Raw genomic sequence first — 25,708 nt, forward strand, 5'->3', positions numbered from 1 at the left:
CCCTCTACAGCCTATTCTTCCCTTTTTATAGAAGAAACTGAGGTACAGAGATGTTGAGTTGCTTGCCTATGGCCAGAGAGGCAGAGGCATTGACTCTCTGGATCATCCTGCTGCTCTCTTATGGCCCCTAACAAGTCACGGCCTAAAAAAGTCAGCCGAGTCTCTCTTAGTGATGATTGTTTAAATAAAGTATGGGATGGAAAGAGAAAGACTCCCTCAAAGCTGCAAAGAGGAGGAGGTTCCTCTATGATCTGTATCACTGTGTAGAGTAAGGACCAGTGTCCTGAGTCCTTTATGCTCAGAGCATGAATGTCCTGCAGGGCACTGAAGAACTGGGGACAGGGCCTCTGGGGAGGGTGACTAGAAGACAAGTGGGGTGGCTGATTGATGTGTGTGTGTGTGTGTGTGTGTGTGTGTGTGTGTGTGTGGTGTTGGGGACTGAACCCAAGGCTTTCAGAATGAGCTACATCCTCAGCCCTTTTTTTTTTCTGAGACAGTCTCGCTGCATTGCTAAGTTGCCCAAGCTGGGCTTGAACACACAATTCTCCTTCATCAGCCTTCCAGACAGCTGGAATTAGAGGTGTGTGCTACCATTCTCAGCTCTGATTTCTTAAAAAGAGTGTATGCCAGGCATGGTGGTACACACCTGTAATCCCAGCACTTGGGAGGCTGAGGCGGGAGGACTGTTCATGAGTTCAAGGCCAGGCTGGGCTACATAGCGGGTTCAAGGTCAGTAAGACCTTCTCCCCTCCTCCCCCGGAAAAAGAGTGTAAACCATAACCATGGTATACTTATTCAGAGTCCTGGAAATGATAATTTAAGACAGAAGCAGTCAAACAAACTCTGACTGTGGGCTACTGCTTCTGTTCTCTCTGGTGAGGTCAATGACAAATCCTTTTCTAGGAGCAGAGGCCTTGGGCTGACCTGTACCAAGGGCAGGGACATGGGGGGACCCAGGACAACCGCATAGCTTTAGGAATGTGCACAATGCCTCTCCTAGCTCCCTGTATGAGGGAACTCCCTGCATCCCTGTACCCACATATATGTCATCAGGTAGGTAGATTGTGCCTGAACCCAAATAACTGTCTTCTCTGGCCTTAGAGTGGAAAATTCCTTTAATATGCCACCCTTGATAAAATGAAAATGTACCCATGAAGTTACCACCAAGAAGGAAAGTAATGCACATGCTGGTATGTTCAAAGTGTCTCTGCAGGCTGACGTCCCAGGTAGAGTGACACAGCCACCACCTGCCTGTCTATATGCAACTTTCCATTTTTCTCTTGTGCGTGTGCGTGTTGACAACACTGGGGATTGAACCCAGGGCTTTGTGCTGAGCTACATGCCCAGTCCTTTTTCTTTTTTAAATTTTGAGACAGGGTCTCACTATGTTACTAACTTGCTCTGGCTGGGCTTGAACTTTCAATCGTCTTGCCTCAGCCCCCCAGAGTGCTGGGATTATAGGTGTTCGTCATCACCTTGCTATCTCTTTTGTATTTGCTCTGTTGTCTCTGGCTATATGTGAGCTAGTGATATATAAATCTTTTCAGCAACTCTAACAGGGGTTAGGACCATTCTGTGGGAGTGAAGCAAGTTCCTTTCACTGATTTAGTTCTATCAAAGAGAAGAGCAGAACAAAAACCCAGGCTAAGCCCCTCAATGAAGAGTTCTGCCAACTCTAACCAGTGCCAGGAGATCTGCATGGGTGGGGTGCACCTCAGACCACCCACAGCAGGGCTGCCTATAACAACTGTCTTCTCCAAGAGGCAGCTGGTCTTCTGCTGATGGACAGTGGCAACATGGAACTGTGGGATTCTCCACGGTGGATGAGACTTGGCAGCCATGGCTCCTGACTAGGGTGCTGGGAAAGAGCTGGATGTCTGTTGCCTCATCCACAAGCCTTTTGAGTGCACAGCTCGAAGGGCTGCCTGGGAAGCTGGTGTGAAAGCTGCAGCCTTAACAGCTTGTTACCCACAGCCACACACTGTTTCCATACTAACAAGAGCCTGAGCAGGGGATGTGGGCAACTCTTCTCTATTAGTTTTCCATAACAGAACAACTAATGTGGCATCCAGGAGGATCTCCCTTTCCTTCCTTTCTCTCCTCCTTTTAGAACTGTCTCTAGTCTTCTTTCCATGAGGCCAAAGTGCCGCAGGCCGAGCCTGAAGATGGTCCTTCGCCCCCTCCCTACTCCCTTTCTCCTCCATAGACTAAGACTGTAGACCCTGGATGGCACAGCCGCAGGAGACAGTTACATTATGTATCCTTCCTTGTTCCCTTTCTGAGCATGCCCCGATCATGAGACAATCATGCTACGTTCAGCGTAGGCCATATAGCACTAGTTACCCTGCCTTTTCTTCCTGTTTGTCTTACACTACCAATAAAGAGCGCACTGCACTCCAGGCGGCCATTAGCTCCTGACAGGCCATGGCTCCACCTGGTCCCAGCTTTCAAGCATAATCTTGGTATGCATCCTTCTTTCTTGGGATTTTTCAGTTTTCTTCATCTTCTACCACTCTCCCCAGCTTTGAACCCTATGCCACGTGGGTCTCGGCACCAAAGGATTAATCACCCCAAGGAACTGTGAATGGAAATGAGTTTTAAGGAATGAAAAGAAAATATGACACAGTTAGTAGATCCTATCTACCAACATGAGTACCTGGTCTCTCCCTCACACACATACATGCACACCTTCATTATAGCTAAGGATTTGCTTTCCTTTTAAAAATTTTTCTTAGCCAGGCATGGTGGCGTCTGAGAGGCTGAGGCACAGGTTCAAGCCTAGCCTGGGTGACTCAGAAAGAACAAGTCTCAAAAATCAAAAACAAAAAAAGGGCTGGGGATGTAGCTCAGCATGAAGGCCTGGATTGAAGTCCTACTACCACAAACAGCAAAACCAAATCAAACCTGAAAATAAAACCTAAGAGCTAAGTAGGCCACACTCTGAGAAAACCAGTCTCTACCAGCACGCTTCTCCTTCTCCTGTGTCACCTTTACTGCCCCTGAGTACATGATGTGCTGATCAGGGGAGACCAGGCATGAGGGAGGCATGGGAATGAGAGACACAGAAGGGGGCCTCAGAGGCTCTGATCCTGAGGGACACCAGGTACCATGTCTCCAAGTGATGTTCTCCCCCTTAGATGAAAGACTACCCTGTTGTACATGCACCCCATCCCTGCAAGTAATGGAAGCTTTCAAAGAAGCCAACATGACAATGTTTGTAGAAAATTGAGATTTCCCAGGAAATATATCATATACACTGATCTGAAGATTTGTCCTTTAAACACCACTCCCCCCCACACTCTCCTGTGAAGTTTCTCATATGATGGGCGTGGAGCCTACTGCTCACCTTCCTCATCAGTGAGGCCTCAACAGCCTCCTACAGGTCCCTAGTGAAGCTGGTGGTTGAAAATGGCATCAGATCTCCTTGATGGTCAAGGCCACTGACCTTGATACTCAGAGGATGCCCCAACTATCAGAGAAAGGTTCCGAAATAGTCACATCCACTGCAAGGAAACACGTGAGGATGCACCATGACTTAGGCTTCTCTCTCCTGATTTTTTTTTTTCTTTGGTACTGGGGATCAAACTCAGGACGTTGTACTTGCGAGGCAGGCACGGTGCTACTGAGCTAAATCCCAGGCCCCTTCTCTCTCCTGATTTGACAAGTGAGGCTGACATAGAAGTCACAAAGGAGCATGAGGACCTGTGGGGCAGCAGAACTGGGCAGAGGAAGGCAGTTCTTTAGTGAGGAACTGGCTCCTGAGCCAGCAGTCTGCCCTTAGGAGGTGAGTGAGGTACCTGGTTACCATGGCAACAAAGCCCTCCCATTATGCCCTGAGATCTCTGCTGTGAAACCAAGGCCCTCTCTGAAGGATTGGCTGGCTGAGGAGACAGAAGTAGGTCTTCTAAAGTCCTTACATGCTCTTTTTTTTTTGGTACCGGGGATTGAACTTGCGACCTTGCGCTTGCGAGGCAGGTGCCAGCACCACTGAGCTAAATCCCAGGCCCAGTCCTTACATACTCGGGAGGGGTCTGGATTCTCAGCCTCTGAGCATGTCCCAACACTGTCCAGGAACTTTGACTGAGGCTGGAATCACTGTCCTGCAGCCATCAAGTCTACCTTGCTGGGAGCTCTGGGAAGCCCTGATGGAGGCACTGACAGGGACAGAGAATCTTCCTGAGCCTGGGAGTCACAGTGAGAAAAGTAGGAAATCGGAATCCCATGGGAATTTTCGAGGGTCCCTCCTTTGTTTTCTGGGGAAGCAATGCTGAAAGCTTCCTTTTCTTTATATTGTCAAGGATGGTTCTAGAATCTCCTACAGTCACTCATCCTAAGGATTTAGTAACACTGCCAAAACAAATAACTACATTTTGGTTTTGCAGTACTGAGGAACTGAACCTAGGCAGGCCTTTGCACTGAGCCAGCTCTTTGAGACAAGGTCTTGCTCATTTGCCCAGGCTGGGCTCAATCTTGTGATCCTCTTGCCTCAGCCTCCCAGAGTACAGGGATTACAGGCATGAGCCAGCATGTCTGACACTAATTCTACTTGTTTGAATCTAAATTTCACAAACTGTAAACATAGTTACTTTAAGAAACTCTCTTAAAAAGATAACTGATAGAGAAATGTTAAAAGAGGAAAAACTACCACTCTTAATCTTGCCACCATAGGGTTCTTTCATTCTTACAAGCACCTTCTAATCTTGGTCCAGAGACACATTTTTTGCTTAGCTACCATAATGATATTAAAAAAAAACCCTTTTTATCTTCCTGCAATGTAAGAAATATTTTCCCAGTTACTGCCATAATTCCTGCTCTCCCAGGGCCTCTGTGTTGCTGGTAGGCAGTGGAGCGTTGGGGCCTCTGGTCGGCCTTCCCTCTTGGGCTTCACCCCCATAGGGTGAGTCCCACATGCTGCCTCTTTGCAGAACCCATGATCTGTTTTCTGCCAAGGCTTCCTGTTTCTCTCCTTTGCCCTCCAATCTGTCCCAGAGTTTGAAATGACTTTTTTCTATAAAGTAATTTGGTATTTTAAAAATATCATTTGTGAAGTATGTGTTCTACCACTGAGTTATATCCCTTGCCATACAAATACCATTTGCATTCCTTTTAGTGTGTTTTTCCCAGGTGGGAAATATGACTATTGTGTGAACATTCTAGCACAGTGGTGGTGATCTGCTTTGATAAAATAAAGCCATTCTTTGAGGTTGTGTCAGATCATGGAGAAGACTTTGGCATGGAGTGCAAGACACCTGGAACTGAAGGAGATTTTGTATTTTACTTGGGAGCAAGAGGTTTTGATCTAGAAAATGTCTAGTCTGTCCTGCCAAACTCAGCTCTACTTCTTTTTTTTTTTTTTGGTACTGGGGATTGAACTTGGGTCCTTGCGCTTGTGCAGCAGGAGGCGAAACCACTGAGCTAAATCCCTGGCCCTTCAGCCCTACTTCTGACGGGACAGTACATGCTCTCCTGAGTGTGAGGGGGGACAACGTCCCATGAGAGCAGGAGGAAAGGGTAGTTTTTCACAAAAATATTCACAAAATGGCACAACCAACCAAGTTGGTTATTTCTCCTCCTAGACTTAGAGGGTGAACTGGTGCTGCAGAAGTCTCTGAACTTGCTGGTTAAATTGCCTGACCCAGATATAAAGTAGGTAGGCATCATACTGACCCCGCAGGTGGCTGGCCGCTGCACTTGACTGTCTAGGTGCAGGTGAATATGGCCTTCTGTCCCCTGTTCTAGACAAAGCCAAATCAGAACATCCAAAACCCACAAAGACCTCAACTGGGTGCTTTAATGCCACCACTGTGATCTGGCTACATCTGGTGTGTGTTTGGGATCTTGGAGCAGCAGCAGCAGCCGTTGCTACTGTCACAGCCGACCAGCTGTTCCCTCACTACACATGTGTCCCCTTGTAAACCTTCTAGCAAGCTGGAGGGCTTCACGCTCCTCACTTAGCTTTGTTTGTTTTCAGTGAATCAATGGGATATGGAGACTAATCAACATGTTTAGAAAAATAAAGAAAGGAAAAAAGAAGGCTCATGATGCTGGCTGTTCCTGAAAGCTGTGACAGAAAAGCTCCAATATGACTGTGGGCTGAGAGCAGAGGGGCATTTGGGTGGGGTGGGGTGGGGGAAGCCTAGGAGCAGTGGCAGTGGCCAGTCATCCTAGGACAGAGATAACAGGCCAGATGGGAGAAATCTGAGGCCCTGGGCTGTCTGGGACTAACAGGCAGTGGCCAACCTTCTCTGCCTCACCACCCGCTGGTCTCTCCCACCTGTGCCCAGGCTCCATCTCAGCCTTGGTCCCTCTCCTCAGCACTATGGGCTCTCCATCAAACCACCTAGGAGTGTTCCCAGGGTTTTTTTCTCCACTCCTCATGCTCCTGTCTCCCACATCCTGTTGCCAAAAGGAGCCCTTCCAGATGGATGAGATGTTCCCTACCACAATCCTACTGGGCCTCATCCCCTCACTTGAAGAACGGAAGCCCCTGAGCATGAAATCTATCCTTAATTTAGTCCCCAGCCCCAAACTCAGGGCTCTGAACCTAGAAGCCAAAAGATCAATGATGGGGTCCAATGATCGCATGAATGCCACAGCAATCTCCCCACTCAGCTGCGGACTCTCTTGCTCACCATTAAAAGGGATGTCCATGAGGGGTCTAGTTTGCCATCAGCTTACCATATTCCTTCCTTCTTTTTACTATTTACAGAAACTATTTGTAATGGGCAAGATCCAGGAATAGCCACAATGTCCATCAATAAGTAAAAAGCAGTACAAACAGCAGTACCTCGCCACCATGTGATGCTACACAGTCATGCAAAGGAACAAACTCACTACTTGAAATGAGTTGAATGGACCTCAAGGACATTATACCTAGGGAAAAAAGCCAATCTCTGAAGGTCATTTCTTGTATGGTTCCATTTATGATACTCAAAATGCAGCACAGTAGGGATGGTAGCCAAGGTTGGAGACAGGTGTGAGCTTACTTCCAGTTCACGAGATCCATATCAAAGGATGCCTCAGTCTCCTGGCCCAGACCCGAGGAAGGGGACCATGAAAAACAGTGAGACAGTTCACACAAACCAGCAGAAGTAGGCTACTTACCTGAGCTCACACAGCCCTGCTGTAAAGGGTCCTGCAGCGACGTCACTGAATGGAGGACTAGAGAAGAAAAAGACACAGTTAAATGAAGAAGCAGCCCAGAGCTCAGGGGTTTCTAACTAAATGAGGTACAAGGATCAGCAGGGAAAGTGGAGAGCCACAAAGGCCGGAGGGAGATGAGGAAGGAGGAGGCTTCCTGGTGCTCACGGGCAGGCCAGGACCAAGATGGGATGGGGCCATTCAGGCCTGGAAGCGGCTGCCATACAGGCCTGTACTGAGGACAGGCAGAAGCCACTGCCTGTGACACTTTCACTTCTGTCTTTGGCTGGGTTTCCTTCCTGATTCCCTGATTTAGCTACTTGACTTTTACCTATATTTATGTATAAACAGAATTTTCTTAATTGGTAACTCATTTTCTACTGCTTATAAAATTAGCCAGGTACAATCTTGCTCCTAAAAACTAAAGTCAGTCCCATGGTGACAGGTTGTGGAAGGAGGGAGGCAGTTCTCAGCTTCCTGGGGCAGCCAGCAGCTGGAGGAGGGTGCCCCTCCCTGACCAGATTCCTTCTCCCTCTCTGTGTGGCTGCTGGAGGAAGGCAGGGGCAGCCTCACCTGGCCCTTGTGGTTGTCCTTGGACAGGCAGCACTCCCTGGCCCAGCTCGCCATTTAGCCAGAGCTGCATCCTGATGAAGGGCTCTCGGCCTTTCTGGGTTAGCTTGCTCCATGGCTTCGGCCGCGACAGCATGTCACTGACGCTACCCTGGGAAAGGCCCAGCACCTGAAGTGGCACCCAGAGAAACATAGTCAGCATCCAGGTATTAGCATGACATCACAATGTGCTTTAGTGATGCACACATGGCTGTGTGGGGGTATGGAAGGGATGAGGGTACACAGGGAGCCCGGGGAACCACAGCTTGGGGGATTGTGACTGCTTGGGCAGGAATAAGCTTTATGAGATCACTGTTGGCCTGATGGCCTGGTACAAGGTGGGGTCCTGGTCAAGCCATCATTATAGTCTCAGCTTTCAGATCCCAGGGAGACGTGGGGCTCCTTCCTGGGGTCTGGATCCTCCCAAGGCTATGGGGTTGTCATCCCAACAGCTGCGGAGGAAGCACTGGGAAGCACTTGCTCACTGCCTAGGGATACCAGGAAATGCTACGGTGCTGGGCCCAGAACTCCTTAAGGTGCAGAGGGGGGATCCCTGAGGGGATGGAGAAGCCACAATCCTTTGCTTATACCGAGCCAGGGAAACTTAACAAAGGTTTGCTCTCTCTGATCACACCCAGCCCAGAGGTGAGCTGTGGGGAACAGGAGCCAGTCTGGGAGTAATATTCAGCTGTAGACGATCGACAAGTTGCATGCACACCCCCAAGGCTTCTGAGGCTTACATATGGCCATACATATGTATAGGCATACACACCCCACCCAGGACACAGATGCAGCCCAGAGATATTTAGGGGCTGCATCCCATCACTCTTTTGAGAAGTTCTCAAGTTCCAGAATAAACTGCACTCATGGGCCAAAGAAGTACAAAGCTATTAAGTCTCTGCTAAATTTAAGGCATGAGCACAAACGTCTATTTAAATGTTCTCAAATGATATTTTTACAACGCTGAACTAGAAATCTCAAGGGACTTTAAATTCCTATTCTCACTTGTATGTACCTCTATCACCTTTTGCAAAATCAAGACAAAGAGTTCACAGCCAGACAGTAAGGTTGATAGCAGGGTGAACGGCAAGCATGGAGCCAAAGGCTAGGCAGGGAAGGTGATTGGAGGGTGCCATAAGGGGCCCTGAGGCCACTAGGAATCCAACCATGTGCCCTCTGGGAAGGCTGCCTCCCAGGCGAGCAGTGCACTTCTCATTATGTTCAGCAATTCATTACTCAATCTAAAATGATACTAGGGTGTTATGTTTATTTTAGATTTTACAGGCATTAGCAAATCCCCATTATCCAGAGTCTGTCATCAAGGAAGTGCCAAGAACAGAAAGGTCTGGAAGCTCATCCAAGAACTATCACACTTTCAAGAGCTGGGGAGGGATGACACGGAGACGGCAGCTCTCACCAGGTGTGTGTGTTGGGCTGTTGCTCTGCCTCCCTGGCTGGAAAATATCCAAGTGCTTTCTGAGTTGTACTGGGAAGGAACAGTTAGGCTTGGGGTAACTTTTCTATCAAATCCATTTTGGTTCTCTGTGGGCGGATTGTCTCTTTATACCATCATATCAGACCTTTTATGGCCAAAAAACAGCCTGCAGGGGGGTGTCTCTCAGTTTCACTTGGCAGCAGAGGCTGGACAGAATCATCTGCCATCCTGAGGCAAGCAGTAAGCTTCCCTGGGCCTTGGTTCCTTATCTGTTGTGTGGCCACTTTTTGAGGCATCCCCTAGTGTGGCTCCAAGGTCCAAAGGAGGGCACAAGGAGAGAAGCTGGGCCCAGAACCTGGCTTGTCATGGGGCTTAGCAAATGGGACCAGGGAGCTGGTGGCCTCTATAGAAACTGGGAGTCAATGACAATATGATGCGACTGGGTCAATTAAAATGGGTGATGGCCAAGTCTCCCAGAACGGATACTCAGTCCTAAGCCATGAGAAGAGATGCCAATGCAAGCCCTGAACGAAAGCCCTTACCTTCTCCCCGAAGATCCTCTGGCAGATACCGTTCTTAGCCAGCTTCTCTTTAACCTGTCGGGTGAGCTCGATGGTGTCCACCTCTTGGTACATGTAGATCTCATACTGTTCGGGGGTCAGTGGAGGGACGGAGGGCTTGGTGGGCTTCGTCATGGACACGATCGGGGAGGAAGGCAGAGGGCTGTTCTGGGGTGTCTCGCTGCGGCTAGCTCCAGTCAGGCTCAGTTCTGAGCTCTGGGAATACGGAGATTCAGCGTTGGGCCACTCTTTCCAGTACTCTGACGAGGGTCCCTGAAGCTGGCTGCGCTCGGCCCGAGGCTGGCTGGCACCACTGCCCTTTTCTTTTCCACCTGTGGCCTCTTCACCCTTTGTCTCTTCAGAGGAGGTGGGGTTTCTCCTTTCGGGCTGCACAGGACTCCACCAGTGGTCCTTCCACCCACCCCCACGGCCCAGCTCACTCTTCACGTGCCTCAAGACCCCTTGTGCAGCATCTGCCATGCCCTGTGGGTCCAGGACAGGCACGTCCTGGGCCTCTTTTTTGAGGGCTGGGGTGTTGGGCAGGGATGAGGCAGTGGCTTCGGGGGCTGACGGTGTTTTCTTCAGGGAGACAGTGAGAGGAGAGTAACTGGACACGGTGGGCATGGGTGAGGCAGACAGGAGCTTGGGGGCCAGGAGGGTGACGTCAGGCTGGGACAGTGGGGCTGGTTTTAAGGCAGGTTCAAGGGCAGCCTGCTGGGCTTCCATTTCCCGACGGGCTTGCTGCAGGATGGAGCGGATGGCATCATCAGAGTTCCCAGGGCTGGATGTGGAAGATGGCTGGGCTGGCTCTGCTGTGCAAAGGAAACACAGGGAAGAGGTTGAGGTGGAACTGTTCCCTGCAGCTGGTACTTCATTCTACCTTGCCCCACCATACAGCATGGGTCATTTAGGAGAACCACATTGTGCTATTATTCCAGTATTTCCCCCATCACTGAAACATTTGTGCATCCCATCTGAACAGCAGGCACACAGGACTGAGGCCACTGCTTTTTGGCTTGCTGGGTCATTCCACACTTGCTGGATTTCTTAGCACAGAATGTGATGAAGGCGGGAGCCACAGAAATGCTCAGGGATACTGCCCCCTGCGCTTCATTTGTGGAGAATGTTAAACTTGATGTTAAATCTCCTGTGCTATCTCCCACAATTCTTATGGTTCTGTCAAATGCAACAAGAGGCCAGAGCCTCCCAAGGGACCAGTGACCATTATTCGGGGCACTCATGCTCTGCTGATGGATGGCTGTGGTGTGGCCAGCAGGACTGGGTCTCACTGGCAGAAAGAAAGAGGAGTGACAGTGGGGTTCAGAGGAAGTCCCTGGCCCAGGAACCTAGGGCTCTGTGGTTTGAAGAAGTCATAGGCACTGCTGGGCTTCAGGTTTTTCACCTATAAATGGGGATGGCTGATGGACCAGATCAATGGTTAACCAGGCCCTACCCTGCATGTCTGCATAAGGAGGAGGTGTGGGGCCGGCCAGCTTCTGCATTTCCTACCAGCTCCTGGTGACCATGGAGTGTGTCTCTGGCTGAGACAGCCACTATGTCGAGTGCTCCTTCAGGGGGCCTGGATCTGACATTTGGGAAGTCTATGGCTTCCCGGGGCTTGTTTCCCCAAATCATATACTTTCATGTCTAGAAAAAGAAGTCCTACAAGTTGGCTCTTTATCTGCTTTAAAGGATGTCTAAAAATACTGGAAACACCTTGACACCACTTAAGTAGATTCCTATGTACCTCAGGGCTCTTCCTATAGCTCAGTAGCCCTCATAGCACATCAGACAAAGGAACCACAGCTCAGCCAGGAAGTGACCCATGGAGGAAAGGCCTCGCAGTGGGCCTTTCCTCTCAGTCCCTGCCAGGGGTGCTTTGCTAAGCATTCTGGCTGTCCTGCCACATGAGGATGAGTGGGCTTCAATTTTTACTCTGGCCAGAGAGAACAAGAACCACATTAGGTTAAGGACCTCAGCCCCATCTAAATGATATCCTACCTCTCTGAAACCTTTAGAAGGAAGCAGATGGCATCAGAGGAGAAAATGCCAGCACTGGAGATAGGAGGCGTTACCATTGTGCCTACCATCTAATGAGTTTGGGCAAATTATTTTAACACCGAGGCTGATAATCAGAAATAATGGGTGACCAAAACTGTCCTCTGTGATATGAGGACTCAGTTTGAGGAGGATGAGGCAGTGGAAATCATCAGCCTATGCCTGGTCTCCAGAAGGGAGCAGGAACTCACCTACTAGACAAGACCTGTGCTAGGAGGAGACTGAGCAACCAGGTGAGTGGCCAGCTGGTGGCCTGTGCGCAGCTGTCATAGCTGCTCCCTGCAGGCCAGGCACGCAACCTGTGACTAGGTCCATGGGGGAGGTGCTCTGCAGAGTAGTGCTTCATGGGCACTGGGCAGGCTGAACACCAAGAGGAGGTATCCCCAGTCTCCTCTCCCAAAGAAGGGTCGCATCTGAGCCTACAGCATGATCCTCTTCCCAATCAAAGTTCAGCCAGAAAAAAAGTGAAACAGAGGCTCTGTCCTCTGAAAGATGTGGTTCCACAAGTAGGGTGCAGAGGTGGACATCTATCCACAGAGGCTGCCTGCTCCCCACTAGCATTATATGTTTCCATCATGCATCTGGTAAGGCTTTAGTTTTTGCACATTCTTTTTTTAGCTACATTTGGTCAAGTACGATAATAACTAAATAACAAAAGCCTGCATTGTATTTTAAAAAGGATATCTGATACAAACCACCTGCCAATTTTTTCTTTTTCGGTACTGGGGATCATACTTAGGACACCTTGCGCTTGCGACACAGGCACAGTGCCACTGAGGTACATCCCCAGCTCAATTACTACCTGCTAATTTAAGGAGATTCTAAGGCCTGGGTAACATTCTTGAGTTGTTGCTGGGGAATGACAGTAACTAATAATACTGAGACAGATCACACAAATCTGCTCTCCTCTTCATGTTCCTAAATGTTCACTACTGTTTAAAATTTAATCACTGCTGACCAGAACACTCAAGACAATTCTTTTAATTAAGCTTGGAAGACAGTGGTTGAAAAAGTAGAAACTGTACCAGTTTTCTGAACTTGGAGCTCCCTCTTGGCTTGTTCCAGGATGGACTTGATTGCTTCATCAGAACCCGTCTCTGAGGCTCGGATCCGTGTGGTGATGTTACCTGTAGGGAAAAGTCAAGCAATGATATCAAACCAAACTTCTGGTAACAAAATCAATGTCACATGAAGACATCATTTTGATAAATGGCCCCAAGCTGAGGCTGGGGATACAAGGAGGTAGGTATGGTCTCCCACAGGCCAGCACTTTCACAGCAGGTACCTAGACACCATGCAGGAGGTTTCCTGCTGAACCTGCCTCAGTCAATGTTACTTGGCCAGCAGGACTGGCTTGCAGATTCACCTGAGCTGGTCACAGTCTGTGGGTTAGTATGGGGGGCTGGGGGTGGGGAGATGGACGGGGACAGGATGGGATGGGACAGATGGACGGACGGACGATGAAATCATTAAATGCAGTACAGAAAAAGGGCAGATTCAAAAGCCATGTTTTTCATGAGTCATTCAGAAATGTCTTCAATAATTGCTTCGGCTCAGAACTATATTCAAGTTTTGTACATTTATTTTCCCCAAACAGGAAAAATGGGAAGCAAGGCAAAAGGCTGAGGTTGATCCTTCATCAATCATGTGGGTACACCAGGTCAAGAGGCACAGGCTGAACTTAATTTTTGGGGGGATCTGTAGTCTCTTTTTGAAATTTATGAACAAGGAGAGAAGCCTGAAGGGATTCCTAAAGAACAAGAATGCATTCTTAGGGTCACACGGTGGTGTTCAGACACCCTGAAGCTACCAAGGCTCAGGGGCTGGCCCCAGTTGTCTGGAAGCTGTCCAGATATTTTAATTTTTCACTACCTTACTCAATAGGAAGCGCCACGTGAAACTGTTTAAAGAAGGAAACTCCTGGGATGAAGCCCCATTAGAGATGAAACTTTAAGGAGTGTGGTGGAGGTTGACCTGCCAAGGGGGAACTGACTGCATTTGTAATCTGTGCACCTATGGGGCCTTTGACATATTTTAGAGGTAAAAGTTTGAGGAAGCAGCACTATTTGGTTTGACTTGGTAACTTGATTTTTCTCAGAGCAATAACTGTTATTCTTTCACCTGCTTCTGAGAAAACAGGCATAGTGTAATTGGAATGGAATCCGTGCTTTGGGACTAATCTCAGGGACACCTTCTTGCACCTGGTCTGCACTCTGTAGAGCATAGGCAGCTCAGGGCGGGAGGGGCTGGGCCTCCTGAACCCGTGTTTTGTTTTATACTTACTAGCTCTGTTTTTCCATCAGGTTCCAGGCCAGAATCACACTGCACAGTTTTAACCCAAAAAAACACAGCTAACGACATGCTGCTTCCTAGGTTACTGACTGCAAAGAAAAACACCTGCCTGCAACATACCTTCAGACCCATTTCTTCGTTTCGGTACTTCCTGAAATAGTCTGTTCAGGCTCTGGCCTGGATTCTCTGTTGAAAAACAAGTGTGGTAAGAACAAAACAATCAGGGGAATGGTGGCGTCAACGATATGGGCTGTGTGACATGAAATCTGAGCCTCCTGGTGCTAAAGAAAGGGCTCAGGGCTTCCTGTGCAACTTGGAGCTCTTAGAAACTTGGGAGAGGCCTTTCTCTAGCTGACTGGCCTGCAGAGGCCATGGCTTTACTACAAGAGGAAATCAGACAAACCTAAGCAGTGGCCTACAGCCACCGCTGCCAAGAGGGTTGCAGGGAGGGAGAGCTGTCTCCAAGCAAATCACACGCCAGCCCCCAGAACGAAGCTCCCATTAATCATCCAAAGACATTCAATTTCAGTTAACATCACCATAAAACGCTCTGCGTTCTTGGTGCAAATTGATACTGTTTGGAACATCAAAAGTCTCCCTTCTCGGTCTAGGTCTAAATTTCAAATGTGCGTTTGAAGTGTGGCTGACAAAATTCCCTCTCTGAATCACTGCTGACTTGGCACACAGGTCCCCTGTTCCTAAAAAGGGCAGGGATTCTTTATATTGTGGATGTGGGTGACTTTTGATCTTTTTATGGAGGGTGGAGTAGGAAAGGTGTTTGAATAGGACTTTCATGTATTTTACTCAAAGCAGGTGTGTTTTGCTCGTAGTGCTAAAAAAAAAAAAAATCACTAATGAGTTTAGGTGACCATAAGACACATCCTCTTTAAGGGGTCAGGGGAGGAGAGGAGGCAGCTTTGAAAGGCTTGCTCTGCAGAGCCAACGCTGCATGAGGATGGAGTCCAGTCAATGCTGCTTACAGGGCTGGATGGTACCTGGGGGCCACTCCCAATGTAAGGTCAGCACCCAGGCCAATTGGCCCCAGGGATGCGAAACATGCCAGAATGCTGTGCATAGTGCAATTCCCACTAATTCAGCATACAGCAGAGATCCTGAATTCCCTAAGTGCAAGGAGCAGAGCAAGTTCCCAAGGCCAGCTCCCCCAAATCTAAAGGCTGTAGCTCATGAGGCTCAACCCTTGAGCTCTAGAAATGGTACCACCGAAGAGAATTTTACCTGATGTGATGTACAAATGTTTTGTCACACATGCAGACATTGCATGCATGCACGCACACACGCACGCACTCACGCACATGGCCTCGTAATGGGCTCACACACTGGCGCCAACCCGAGGGTGTCTCTCACCTCTTTGTCTGCCTTGGATGCTGCGCAGGGCCAAGATGTTCTGCTCGTCGGAGAGGAACTGCTTCATCTTGTGGAATGGCTCTTTACCTCGGACAGTCAGTTTATTCCAGGGCTTTGGCCGGGCCAGGATCTCGCTCACAGACCCTTGTGACAGTCCCAAGACATAATGTCCGAAAATGCGCTGTCCAATATTGTGCTTGATCAGCTGCTCTTTGACCTGCCGGGCGATTTCTGCAGTGTCTATCTCCTCGCCCTCGGAGACGCTCCCAGCACTTTCGGACTGACTGGGAGATGGGGCCATGCCATTTACATCTGGGCTTTGTTGTAATGGAGTTGGGGAAGATATGGAATTTGTGCTGTAGGGACCTGTTGAAAAAATCATGCTTGTGCTTCCTGCTTCCTGCATGGCCTTGGAGTAGAAGGAGTGCATTAGCTGTCGCTGGAGGAGAGAGTTTAGTGCAAATTTTCCTGTAGAAGCCAGGGGTAGGCTGGGGCTTGCCAGGGATGAGCTGAAAAAGTCTTGACTTAACCCCGCTGGTGAGAACTGGTGTGTACCATTAGTATTGGAAGCCTGCTCCCCCGTGTTGCGGGGCAACTGAGGAGGAGGGGAGGCCGGCAAGGGTCCAGGGCGCCGACTCTCAGGCTGGTCTTTCCCTTTTCTCCTGGCTGACCCTACAAGGAAGGGCAAACAGAATGCATTATGGGGGATTCCAAAGGGGAAAAAATACCAAGACCAGAATGCAAAGTAAGTTTGCCCCACAAAAGGGAAAAAAAAAAAAGTGCAGATTTTATAAGGGCCAATGAGGTGAGTTGGTTTGTTTTTTGATTGAATTTGTCAATCAGCCAAACGAGGCCCCCCAAAACAAGCCACATGCATTCGTGTTTGCACCTTTCTTGTATGTTGCAGCCTGGAGAATCCCCTTTGACAAAGGTTCAAAGTGCTAGTGACAAGGATCCGGTAACACACACAGGGAAGAGTCGACAGGTCGTGGACCTCAAGTGGGGCCTCTAGCATTTGAGCTATCACCAGAGGGCCCTGCCTGAGGAGCAGCAAACACTGACATTTGGGGACCAGTGGGGTCGCTCCCCCACATGCCCTGAGGCGAAGGTAATGCACCGAGTCCACGCGATTGAAGGCGCGCACATTTTAGAAATGCAATATCATCGGAGCCCACACACTGTTAACGCGGTTTACCAGCTGCCAAACCAGAAGCAGTCAGTGACGCCACCATTTTGGGATGAGCACAGAAAGGCTAAGGATGGGGACGCATTCCCCAAGGAAAACCTGACAAAGGAAGAAAAGCACCCTGAGCCTGGGAGGGCAGGCGACCCCTGTAAGCAGCCCTGGAGACACTCTCAAGAAAGGCCGTGCTGGCTTCTGCCCCTGGCCTGTTCACAGCACAACTACAAAAGACCGGAAAGCCAACATCCTGAGGTTGTCCTCCTGGAACCTCTGCAGACACGCTGCAGGGTGCGCGCATCTTGTCACAGGGCAGGTGGGGCAGAGTGGTGAGGAGGGGTCACCAAACACTCAAGGTTAGTCACAGTCCTCATCAACCGGCGGTGCTTCCGCCATGCATGAGCCCAGACTCACATGTCACCCTCCTCTTCCTTGAGACCCCTGGAAGCGAACCAAGCACGGCACGCAACACCCGTCCACCTACCGCTCAGGTCGCTGTTGGAGATGCGCAGTGCAGCATTCTCAGACTGCAGTGAGCGGTTCTTCTCCAGTAGTAGTACCTCCAGGGGCTTGGCTGCTTCCTAGATGGGGCAGAGGGGGGCTCACCATAGGCTCATGATGGGGCAGCCATCACCAGGTCCTGGGGCCCCAGACCTACCACCCTTCCCTGTTTGCCTGCCTTCCCACCTCAGCTTTCTGTTGCAGAGAGCTGATTTCCCCCAAGGATGCTTAATGGACTCTCGGAAAGAGTCCTTTGAAAAAGAATTAATTTCTGTTGAGGTATTTTTTTCTCCTTGCCTTAGAACTTGTGTGACTTTTAGACAATTAATTCTTCTCAATTCTGTCCCCAAACTCTGGTAGTTTATCTAAGCCTGGCAATAAGACAAGGTGCCAAGCTACCAACCTGTGTCAGAAAGTAATGTAAACCTTCAATTTTTTCCCCCCCCAGCATGAAGATGTCAGTTTCCTTTTGCAGATTGGAAGCAAGTTTCCACCTGTGATGTAAATACTGTTGATTTAAAAAGCGTTTTTAAAAATGAGAGGCGGGGTCTTGCTATGTTGCCCAGGCTTGCTATATTGTCCTGGGCTCACATGATTCTCCTGCCTCAGCCTCCCAAGTAGCTAGGACTAATGGTGTACATCATCATGTGTGGCTTCAGGATGTAATTAAACTGGCCACCAATGCTTTTCCAGTGAGGAGGTGCACAATTAGTGTTCCTAAGGTGATTTTTTTTTTGCGATCTATTTTTTGATGTCATGTTTTTTTTGGTCCCAGGGATCAAACTCGACCTTGCGCTTGTGAGGCAGGCAGTGGAACCACTGAGCTAAATCCCCAGTCTGCCTTATCTATTTTTTGATCTTGAACACAACCCAAATTTTATTTTGTGTTTTGGTGCTGGGGTTGAACCCTTGCACATGCTAAATCTGTGCTCTTCTGCTGATCTATACCCCTAGTCCCTGAAATTTTTCTTTATCCATGTTCTTAGTGCCTGGCCAAGTGAAACAACAATTTCGCTGGAATTGAGTTAACAGTTTGGAAAACTCTTCCCTTTTTGTCTGTTTAATTACAGATCATTTGCTTCTGCTTGGTTAAAAATTCTTGGAGAAGGACTCAGAAACACAAGTGAGAGGACCCATATAAAGATGGAGATGGCAAAGTAGGCCCTGGGTACCAGCAATGGCCAGTAGTGGTGCTGCCACTGCCCAAAGAACACAGAGAGTGTACCTGTGTCCCAGCTCCTTCGGATGGTGCAAACTCCATGGACTTCAAGATGCTGAAAGAGCAAGACAGAGCAGTGATTTTCTACTTATACCTTTGATAACAGCCACGCTAATAATAAGCATTAATGGTACAATTTCCTGCTCTCCAGGAGCTGAAGAACTGACAACTTTAACAACTTCCCTGGCAGGAGCTTTAATCTGATAATGTCTTTAGAATAACTAGTATTCAACTAGCAGTTGGCTAGCAAAAGATTTTTTTGCCCAGCATGTAAATCATTCCATATGGAATCACACCAGGTCTGTTCAGAGTATAATTTTAAAGTTTAATACAGACATCACATTGTTGTGAGTGGAATGTATTTGTGAAGCTTAAAGGGAATGAAAAAGTTCTTCCAGGGACACCACAGAGAGGGCAACTCTCTACTGTGGACATGAACTTGGTAATCAGGACCCACTCAGGGCCCAGGAAAAACAGACAAACAGCAATATCCCATACAGGGATGGCTCGAAGGCCAGGCAGGCAGACCGTGCAACCCCAGATCTGAGAAGAAGCTCTAAAGACAGAGGCATATCGAACATCATTCCCCATTGTTCCTGTTAGCACGGGCATGGGCTAGGTTCCAGAGCTGCTCCAGGCTCTGGACTGTCTGAACAAGGCAGGAGGTTGTGAGGTCAGGTCCCTGGAACTACTGTTGCTCATGCTCTTTTTGCTGGGGATGATCCTTTCTGCCAGCATCAGAGAGAATAGGGGAAGTGAGTCTGTTGGGCCCTAAGGAGCTGCCCAATAGGGAACAACGGGGCTTGGACAGGCTGGGTCCACAGGGAGGTTTACAATTTGTAGGCAGCAAGTCAAGTGGACCCTTCCAGTGTTTCTGCAGCCGAGATTTTCGTCTCCCATAATTGAGATTTTAAGCTCGCACAATGATGGTAAAGAGGCTATTACAGGTGAAGGGCCCCCAGAGCTGTTGTGCTGGTTTGGTTAAGGAAAAAGACTGGCCTCTCTAGTTGTCTGCATCTTTGCATTGTGTCTACTGTGTCAACTAACAAAAGCAGGGACAAGGTGGAGTAAACCATGTGAGAACTCTGGGTTTTTCATATTACACAGGAGAGGCTATGAGCTCTCTGGACAAACTTGCCTTTTTTTTTTTTTTTTTTAAGAACAATTCATGTTGTTTGCATCTATATTCTTGTTCTTTATTTGGGTCTTCTTTAGGATGATGCAGTGAGAGGCTGAGTTAGTCTGTATAGGTTAAGCATCCCAAATCTGAAAACCAAAACTTTTTGAGGGCTGGTATGACCCTACAGTGGAAAATTCCACACTACGAAACTTTGCTTCATGTACAAAATTATTAAAAATACCGCATAAAATTACCTTTCAGGTTATGTGCAAAAGATGCATATGAAAAATAAATATTGTGTTTAGATTTGGGTCCTATCTCTAAGACACCTCATTACATATATGCAAATATCCCAAAACAAAAACAAACCAAAATCCAAAATCCAAAATATTCTGGTTTGCTGGAGGTGGAGCCCAAGACCAGAAGGAGTGGCTCCAGGCAAAGTGGAAGCTGCAAGAGCCAGTTCCTCTAGGTGCAGGGGGGTGGGGGTGGGGGTGGGGCAGAGGACAGAAGAGGCCAAGGAAGCTCTCTCCCTGGAAGAGCCCAGGGCACAGGCTCTTGCAGGGTCTGGGGAACACACTGTTGGATAACCCGGGAAGGGAAGATGCAGTCAAAGGGAGGCCAGGGATGCTCAGGCAGAAGGTCAAGGGGAGCCTCGTACACTGTGGAAGAGCTGGCATGGGCTGCATGGGGGAGGTGTCAGTGAGCTTGGAGTGTGATGTGCTTGGAGGAGACGACAGGTAGGGGCCAGGCCTGGGAGCTCTGGAGAGCAAGGATGGGCTTGGGGGAAAAGTCAAAGGTAAGGGGCCAGGAGGCAGATAGAGCCTGAGGAGGGAACTTCTGCTCATGAGAAAGTAATACCAGCCCTGGAGGATGAACAGCTTTCAGCTGTGGCCTCATGAAGGTGAATGAGTCTGGGAAAAGAGGGCCTAAGTACAGAAGGCTCTGCTTCTCTTGGAGATTTTACATTTGAAAAACAGGCTCCTGTTTACAATTTCTGTAAAGGCCGTATTTCCCCTGACTCCGTGCATACTGGGATACTTTTAAATGTACAAAGTCTTATAAAAAGATCAAAGAATTCTAGGAGAGGCCCAAGTGCAAACACCCCCAGTGCTGGGCAGCCCAGGGCACCACAGAGGCAAAGCTCCAGGGCCTGCAGCTGCCCTAACACTGCCTGGCATCTGCTGGCAGATGATCTTCCCAGTATCTTCAGACTTACTTCAGCTCTTTCTTCACCTCTTCATAGTCAGCCTGGCCTTTGAGTTTTTCTTCCAGTTGCTAAAAACAGAGGGAATTTGTTAGTGGCCATGTCCAAAAGGTTGATGGACTTTTTTTGACCATGTTCCCTGTATGACACCTGGCCATTATGGAGCGGGGAAACTGGCAACATGGGTGTCGCCTTTTGCCTTCCTCTTTTGGCCCGGCCCATGAGTGTGGTCAGACTCTGAGCAATCAAGGTTTAAGTGTAAAATGCAATATAAGTGAAAGGGAAAAGGTTCACAAAAGTGGCAAACAGAACAAGGGAAATTACACTTTGCACAAAATACCAGGAAACAGCAAATTAAAGTAGAGATGTATACTTGGCATTTAAAAAGCAGTGTGTGGTATTTCATGAAAGGTATCTGGCTCACTGTCTACACCTTTTGAGGGACCCCTGCTAAAGAGAGACACAAGCTCTTTGCTGTAGAGTACTGGCATCAAACAGGCATCAAGAAAAAAAGTATTTGTGCTTCTGGAGCCATGGTTATTGATATGTGGGGTACGCCCAGCCTTACAGGGAGTGACAACACTTTCCCAAAGTTTGATGATTCTCAGGTAGTACAGAATAGTCAGAGCTTGCTGAGCATTTCTGGTTGGCAAGAGCAGCTGGTGTAGGGCATTACTTGAGCTGTGTGCTAAAATGGTGTTTTTGGACTGCTTTGTATCTGGTCTCCCCCAAAGGGAGTTCCTTGAGTTAAAAAAGGCTTTTAGACGTGAACTTTGAGGACAGGGCAGGGTTTCAAAGCTCAAGCTACATAAATTCATGGCTTGAGTTGTCAGCCCCTTCCCATCTACAGGGTTTCCAAGGGTCAATTTATGCTCTGCTTGCCCAGCTATGACTAAAGGCCACAGTTTAAAATGCCTGAGAACATTCTAGTGTGGGTAGGAGATACCTAGCAGCCATCAGTCTTAATGCTCCTGTCTCTGACCCCACCTGCTAGTTTGAGAATGCAAGAGCGCTGTAAATGACACTGGCCCAGCCATTTGCTGCTGCCTCTGCTGGCAATTTTGTGTGTGTGTATTTTCCGTGGTGTAAAATTGCTCTGCCTTATTCCTTTTTCAGATCTCTTGCCAACTTTTTACATTATAATGGTTTTCTCAGTCATAATTAAATGCGAAGTAGTAAGCACTCATTTTCCCACAAAAGATTCTCAGAAGGTGCTTCTAAAGAAGTGATTATTTCATTCTCTTTCCTATACTTGACTAGCGGGAAGCTCTAATGTGCCTACCTCCTTCCTTCACAGAATGTTATCTACAGCATGGCTGGGAGGCTAAATAGCAGCTGGGCACAGTGGTGCATGCCTGTCATCCCAGCACTCTGAGAGGCTGAGGCAGGAGGACCCAGCCTGGGCAACTTAGTAAGACCTTGTCTTAAAGGGCTGAAGATGTAGCTTAGTGAGTGCAAAGTCCCTGGGTTCAATCCTAGTATGGTGGTGGTGGTGGTGGGGATAAACAGTCAAGAAGTGCTCAGCACCTCTTTTGTGATTCACCCACCATGACAGTTCTTGTCTTGGGCAGATAAGCTGGAGGGAAGCCTGGTGGATGATGCCCATGATGCTTGTCCTGACTTGCAGAGCAGTTCAACCTGGTTCCAGGGCAGTGTCCTTAGAAGTGACTCACTGTGCATGTCACATCTCAAAGCTGCACTGGAGGAGGTAGGAGGATCACAGGTATGCCCCATGGATTCCCTGCTCCTGCTGCTAAATGCTGGTGGGCAGGAGAAGCAGCTAGGGCCAGTGCCACAGAAGCAGAATCTGGAGACTGGGTTATCTTCCCCTGAAATGCACAGATGGCCCTGGCTTTCTGTGGTTAGTCAATAATGTTGTGAAAGCAATACTCCGCGAGTAGAAACTGCACTGAATTTTGAATTTGGCCCCTTTCCTGGGCTCGTGATTTACGGATCCTTCCTCTCAATACGGGGCACCAGCAGCGAGTCAAAGCCCTGTCACTGGTGCGATCACTGATATGTACTGTGTGCTGGTTGCTGAGCTGTGATGTCTGAGAGGTTAGGTATCTTAGATGAAGTTTCCAGAGATGGACACATGTGAGCCTCGGTGATGAACTTAGCCTTTGGGTATGAAAAGTCAAGCTTCTCATCTGAAAAGTAGGGGAGGCCAAATTAAGGTGAGTTTTCAAAGGACAGTGGCAAGCACACACAGGGTCACCTGGTGGAGACTGCCAAATGCCACTCACCACAATTGTGTCCATGCTGCAGCCAAGTTTACCTGTGGTTCCAGGAACCTAGAAGGTATTCAGGTACTTCCTTAACTGCTACAGAAACTATCTCTCTGAAATCTTAAAGTCTCAGTTAAAACTTAAATCATAAGGAACTTTAATGTAAAATATCAGGTATTTTGGTACACAACAAGTTAAGATGCTTAATTTATAAAGGACACTGTCTTTCTCAAGTTGGAAAATATGGTCCTTGGAGTTCGAGGGCTACAAGCAAAGGGACCTCTGGTACATTAGACCAATGTGAAGACCTGTGCAGAGGCTGCATCTTTGGGGCCACCGTGGGATGAGGTGGAGTCTGCAATACAGAAGAGTAGGCTTGATTCTTAGCAGTGCCACCAGAGGCTGGCTGGCTCAGGCTGGGGTGTTGGGGTGGACAGCTTGGCCTCCCCGGATCATTGCTCAGCCCCTCATTGATGCTGACTCTGGGGTCCAGGCCCAGGCAGCTTGAACCTCTTTATCTGTGAATGGGGATCCTCCACCAGTAAGTACATCTATCTCATGGTTCCTTGGGAAGAGGCAGCGATCATGTAAAATTGGGGTCTGGTGATGGTGTGGCTGGGGGAACAACCCAAGGATGCCCCCGTGCCTGGATAGGGAGGAAGCCCCAGTCCTGGATCCATTGAAACACTAAGGTGAGTGCTCTACATGTGTTGAAGGGATGCTGAGAACATAAGGTGGAAGGTGAAACCCCCCAAGGCCAGAAGGTGGGGGACTGAGGGTTGCACTGGAGGATCTGCTCTTTCCTATGAAGCAGGGGGCTCCCTCTCTTCCATGAAGTGGGGTCCTGATGCCCAAACATACTGAAGCTATAGCAGATAGAGCAGCAGGGCTATCAAGCATGGCTCTGGAAGAGGAGGGACCCTGCAAGTAAACATGACACAGGTCGCCTCCACCTTCCAGGAGCCGTGCCCTGGTATTGCACTGACAGGAGCTAATTCCTTGCAGAATGGAATGATCACAGACCCCAAGAGGGACCTGGTTTAATATTCAGGTCACCTATATATGGCATATCATATGCACTGCTATGCTGGGGATGGTGTGAATTCTTTGGATTCACTGAATGAGTGGGTCCAGTGTGTCTTTCCAAGAGGATTCACCATGGATGCCCATGAACAATTAGCTCCCTTAAAGCACTGTCAGTGATGCCAAATGATTTACAGGGATTTTACAGGAATCTGCTTATGACCTCCTCCTGCCAACCAAAGGCCACCTCATTTCTCACCCTGCCCTCACTCTGCCAAGCAGACTGCTTCTGCTTCCCACTCAGGGGCCATGCTGGCCTTTCTTCTTGCTTCTTCCTTTCCTGGGCCTACTCACAGTATCTTTAAGGCTCAACCAAGACAATGCTATTATTAGAACTGCGTGCCCTGGGCTCTGTATGACCCTGGATGCCTGACGTCACAACCTGCCTGGGCCATTCTGGAGGTGAGGTCCTCTTTCCATCTGCCTACTGACTTACAGTGACAACAGGGAGAAGGGACATGTAGAGGCCACACTGTCAGACTGGGGCTGTGCCTCCTGCTATAGCTACAGGCTGGATACCTCTAGGCCTGATGTCACCAGAGACCATGATGATCACCATGGGCACTCACAGAGCATCACTGGAGCTTTATAAGCTGAGAGGTCTGTGCCTGCTGGTTAGGACCTCATGGAGGGCAGCCCAAGCACAGAGCAACAGCAGGCTTCAGAGCCACACTGCTGGCAGATGGAAGTTATGGGACCCAGAGGCAGGGTCTAGAGGCACATGGAACCTGTCTGAAATTTAAGGGCCTACAGGAGGCTAAGAAGTGGTTATCAGTCTTTCTTCCTGCCCCTATGCCTGAGGGGCACAGCAAATTCCCACAGTGCTCAACGGGACCCATCAGAGACTCAGGAGGTGGGGGGGGGGGAGAACGGGTAAAATCATATGAGTTTGGAAAAAGACCCCCAGGTGATTCTAACACACTTCCCTACTTGCCCAGTGGGAAGTGCTAATCTTTAAGACATCTTTAGAAAAATGTAATTTCTCTCTATGGGAGACTGGCATTCTTTTAGCTAGCCTTTCTTATAAATACCCACTTTAAATTGAAGCTATTGGTAGCATTATTTTCTATGCCATAGTGAGCATAATGCAGGTGACTGCCTAATTATACTGCCTCTATATTCAAGTGTTGCGACAGAAAACCATGGAATAGAGAGTTATCAAAAATAGCAGCCCTGTCATTGCAGTCGGGTTATTTCATTAATTACGAATATGGAATTATCCTCTGCAAATGGCACCGTGCTTGAGCACTTGTCACATTAGGCAGGAAGAAACATCTCCACTTGGAAGCCTGTCTCCCCATCTATTTAAAGGTTAGAGGATGCTGGATGAGATATGGATAGTGCTGTGCTGACTGTGAACTTTGCTCCAAAGAGTGGAACCCCGGCCAGGAAAGAATGACAGTCATGCAACCATCAGGATGACATCTATTGTCCAGAGGAAAGGAAGAGATCTTGGTGGGAACAAGATGGACAGTTTCAACCAGCTAGGGGCAGCAAACCAATTAATCAGTTGCCCATTACATTCAGTTACAGACAATGCCACCAGAGAGTATTAGTGGAAAAAGCCCAATCATCTCAGAACTCAAGATTTCTACTCATGAAGCTTTTGCCTGTGGAAGGCATGGGCTGCCCAAGTAACTGTCATCAAACACATGGGCATTTGTCTTAAAGATCGAGGACTGTTAGGTATGGTGCCCATGCCTATATTCAA

The 25,708-nt window shown here is 48.6% G+C and overlaps 1 protein-coding gene and 1 long non-coding RNA gene across 23 annotated transcripts in view; one reads left to right on the forward strand and one right to left on the reverse strand.

Moving 5' to 3' along the window:
* Cux1 (cut like homeobox 1) overlaps positions 1-25,708 on the reverse strand; it is a 374,970-nt gene that overhangs the window by 54,745 nt on the left and 294,517 nt on the right. For 7 of the 21 annotated variants that reach the window (XM_087195781.1, XM_087195780.1, XM_021254463.2 and 4 more), the window contains 9 exons: positions 20,699-20,757; positions 18,366-18,414; positions 17,124-17,220; positions 15,460-15,825; positions 14,215-14,280; positions 12,828-12,929; positions 9,727-10,556; positions 7,714-7,879; positions 7,105-7,161 (listed from right to left, as the gene is read on the reverse strand). In XM_087195781.1, the coding sequence (XP_087051907.1) occupies positions 7,105-7,161; positions 7,714-7,879; positions 9,727-10,556; positions 12,828-12,929; positions 14,215-14,280; positions 15,460-15,825; positions 17,124-17,220; positions 18,366-18,414; positions 20,699-20,757 (1,792 nt within the window). Of the gene's footprint in view, positions 1-7,104; positions 7,162-7,713; positions 7,880-9,726; positions 10,557-12,827; positions 12,930-14,214; positions 14,281-15,459; positions 16,132-17,123; positions 17,221-18,365; positions 18,415-20,698; positions 20,758-25,708 lie in introns of all 21 variants that reach the window. The other 14 variants (XM_004840130.4, XM_021254464.2, XM_004840131.4 and 11 more) reach the window with 6 other exon arrangements.
* On the forward strand, positions 7,974-18,682 carry LOC110348226 (uncharacterized). 2 transcript variants are annotated; one of them, XR_002393264.2, is made up of 3 exons: positions 7,974-8,394; positions 9,025-9,169; positions 18,211-18,682. It is a non-coding gene; the product is annotated as an uncharacterized LOC110348226 (long non-coding RNA). The 2 variants fall into 2 exon arrangements; XR_002393263.2 differs by having other exon boundaries at positions 7,974-8,285.

The sequence above is a fragment of the Heterocephalus glaber genome, unplaced genomic scaffold, assembly GCF_053883595.1.
Source record: "Heterocephalus glaber isolate CG9 unplaced genomic scaffold, H.glaber_assembly_v1.0 deba00001610, whole genome shotgun sequence".
Taxonomy (NCBI): domain Eukaryota; kingdom Metazoa; phylum Chordata; class Mammalia; order Rodentia; family Bathyergidae; genus Heterocephalus; species Heterocephalus glaber.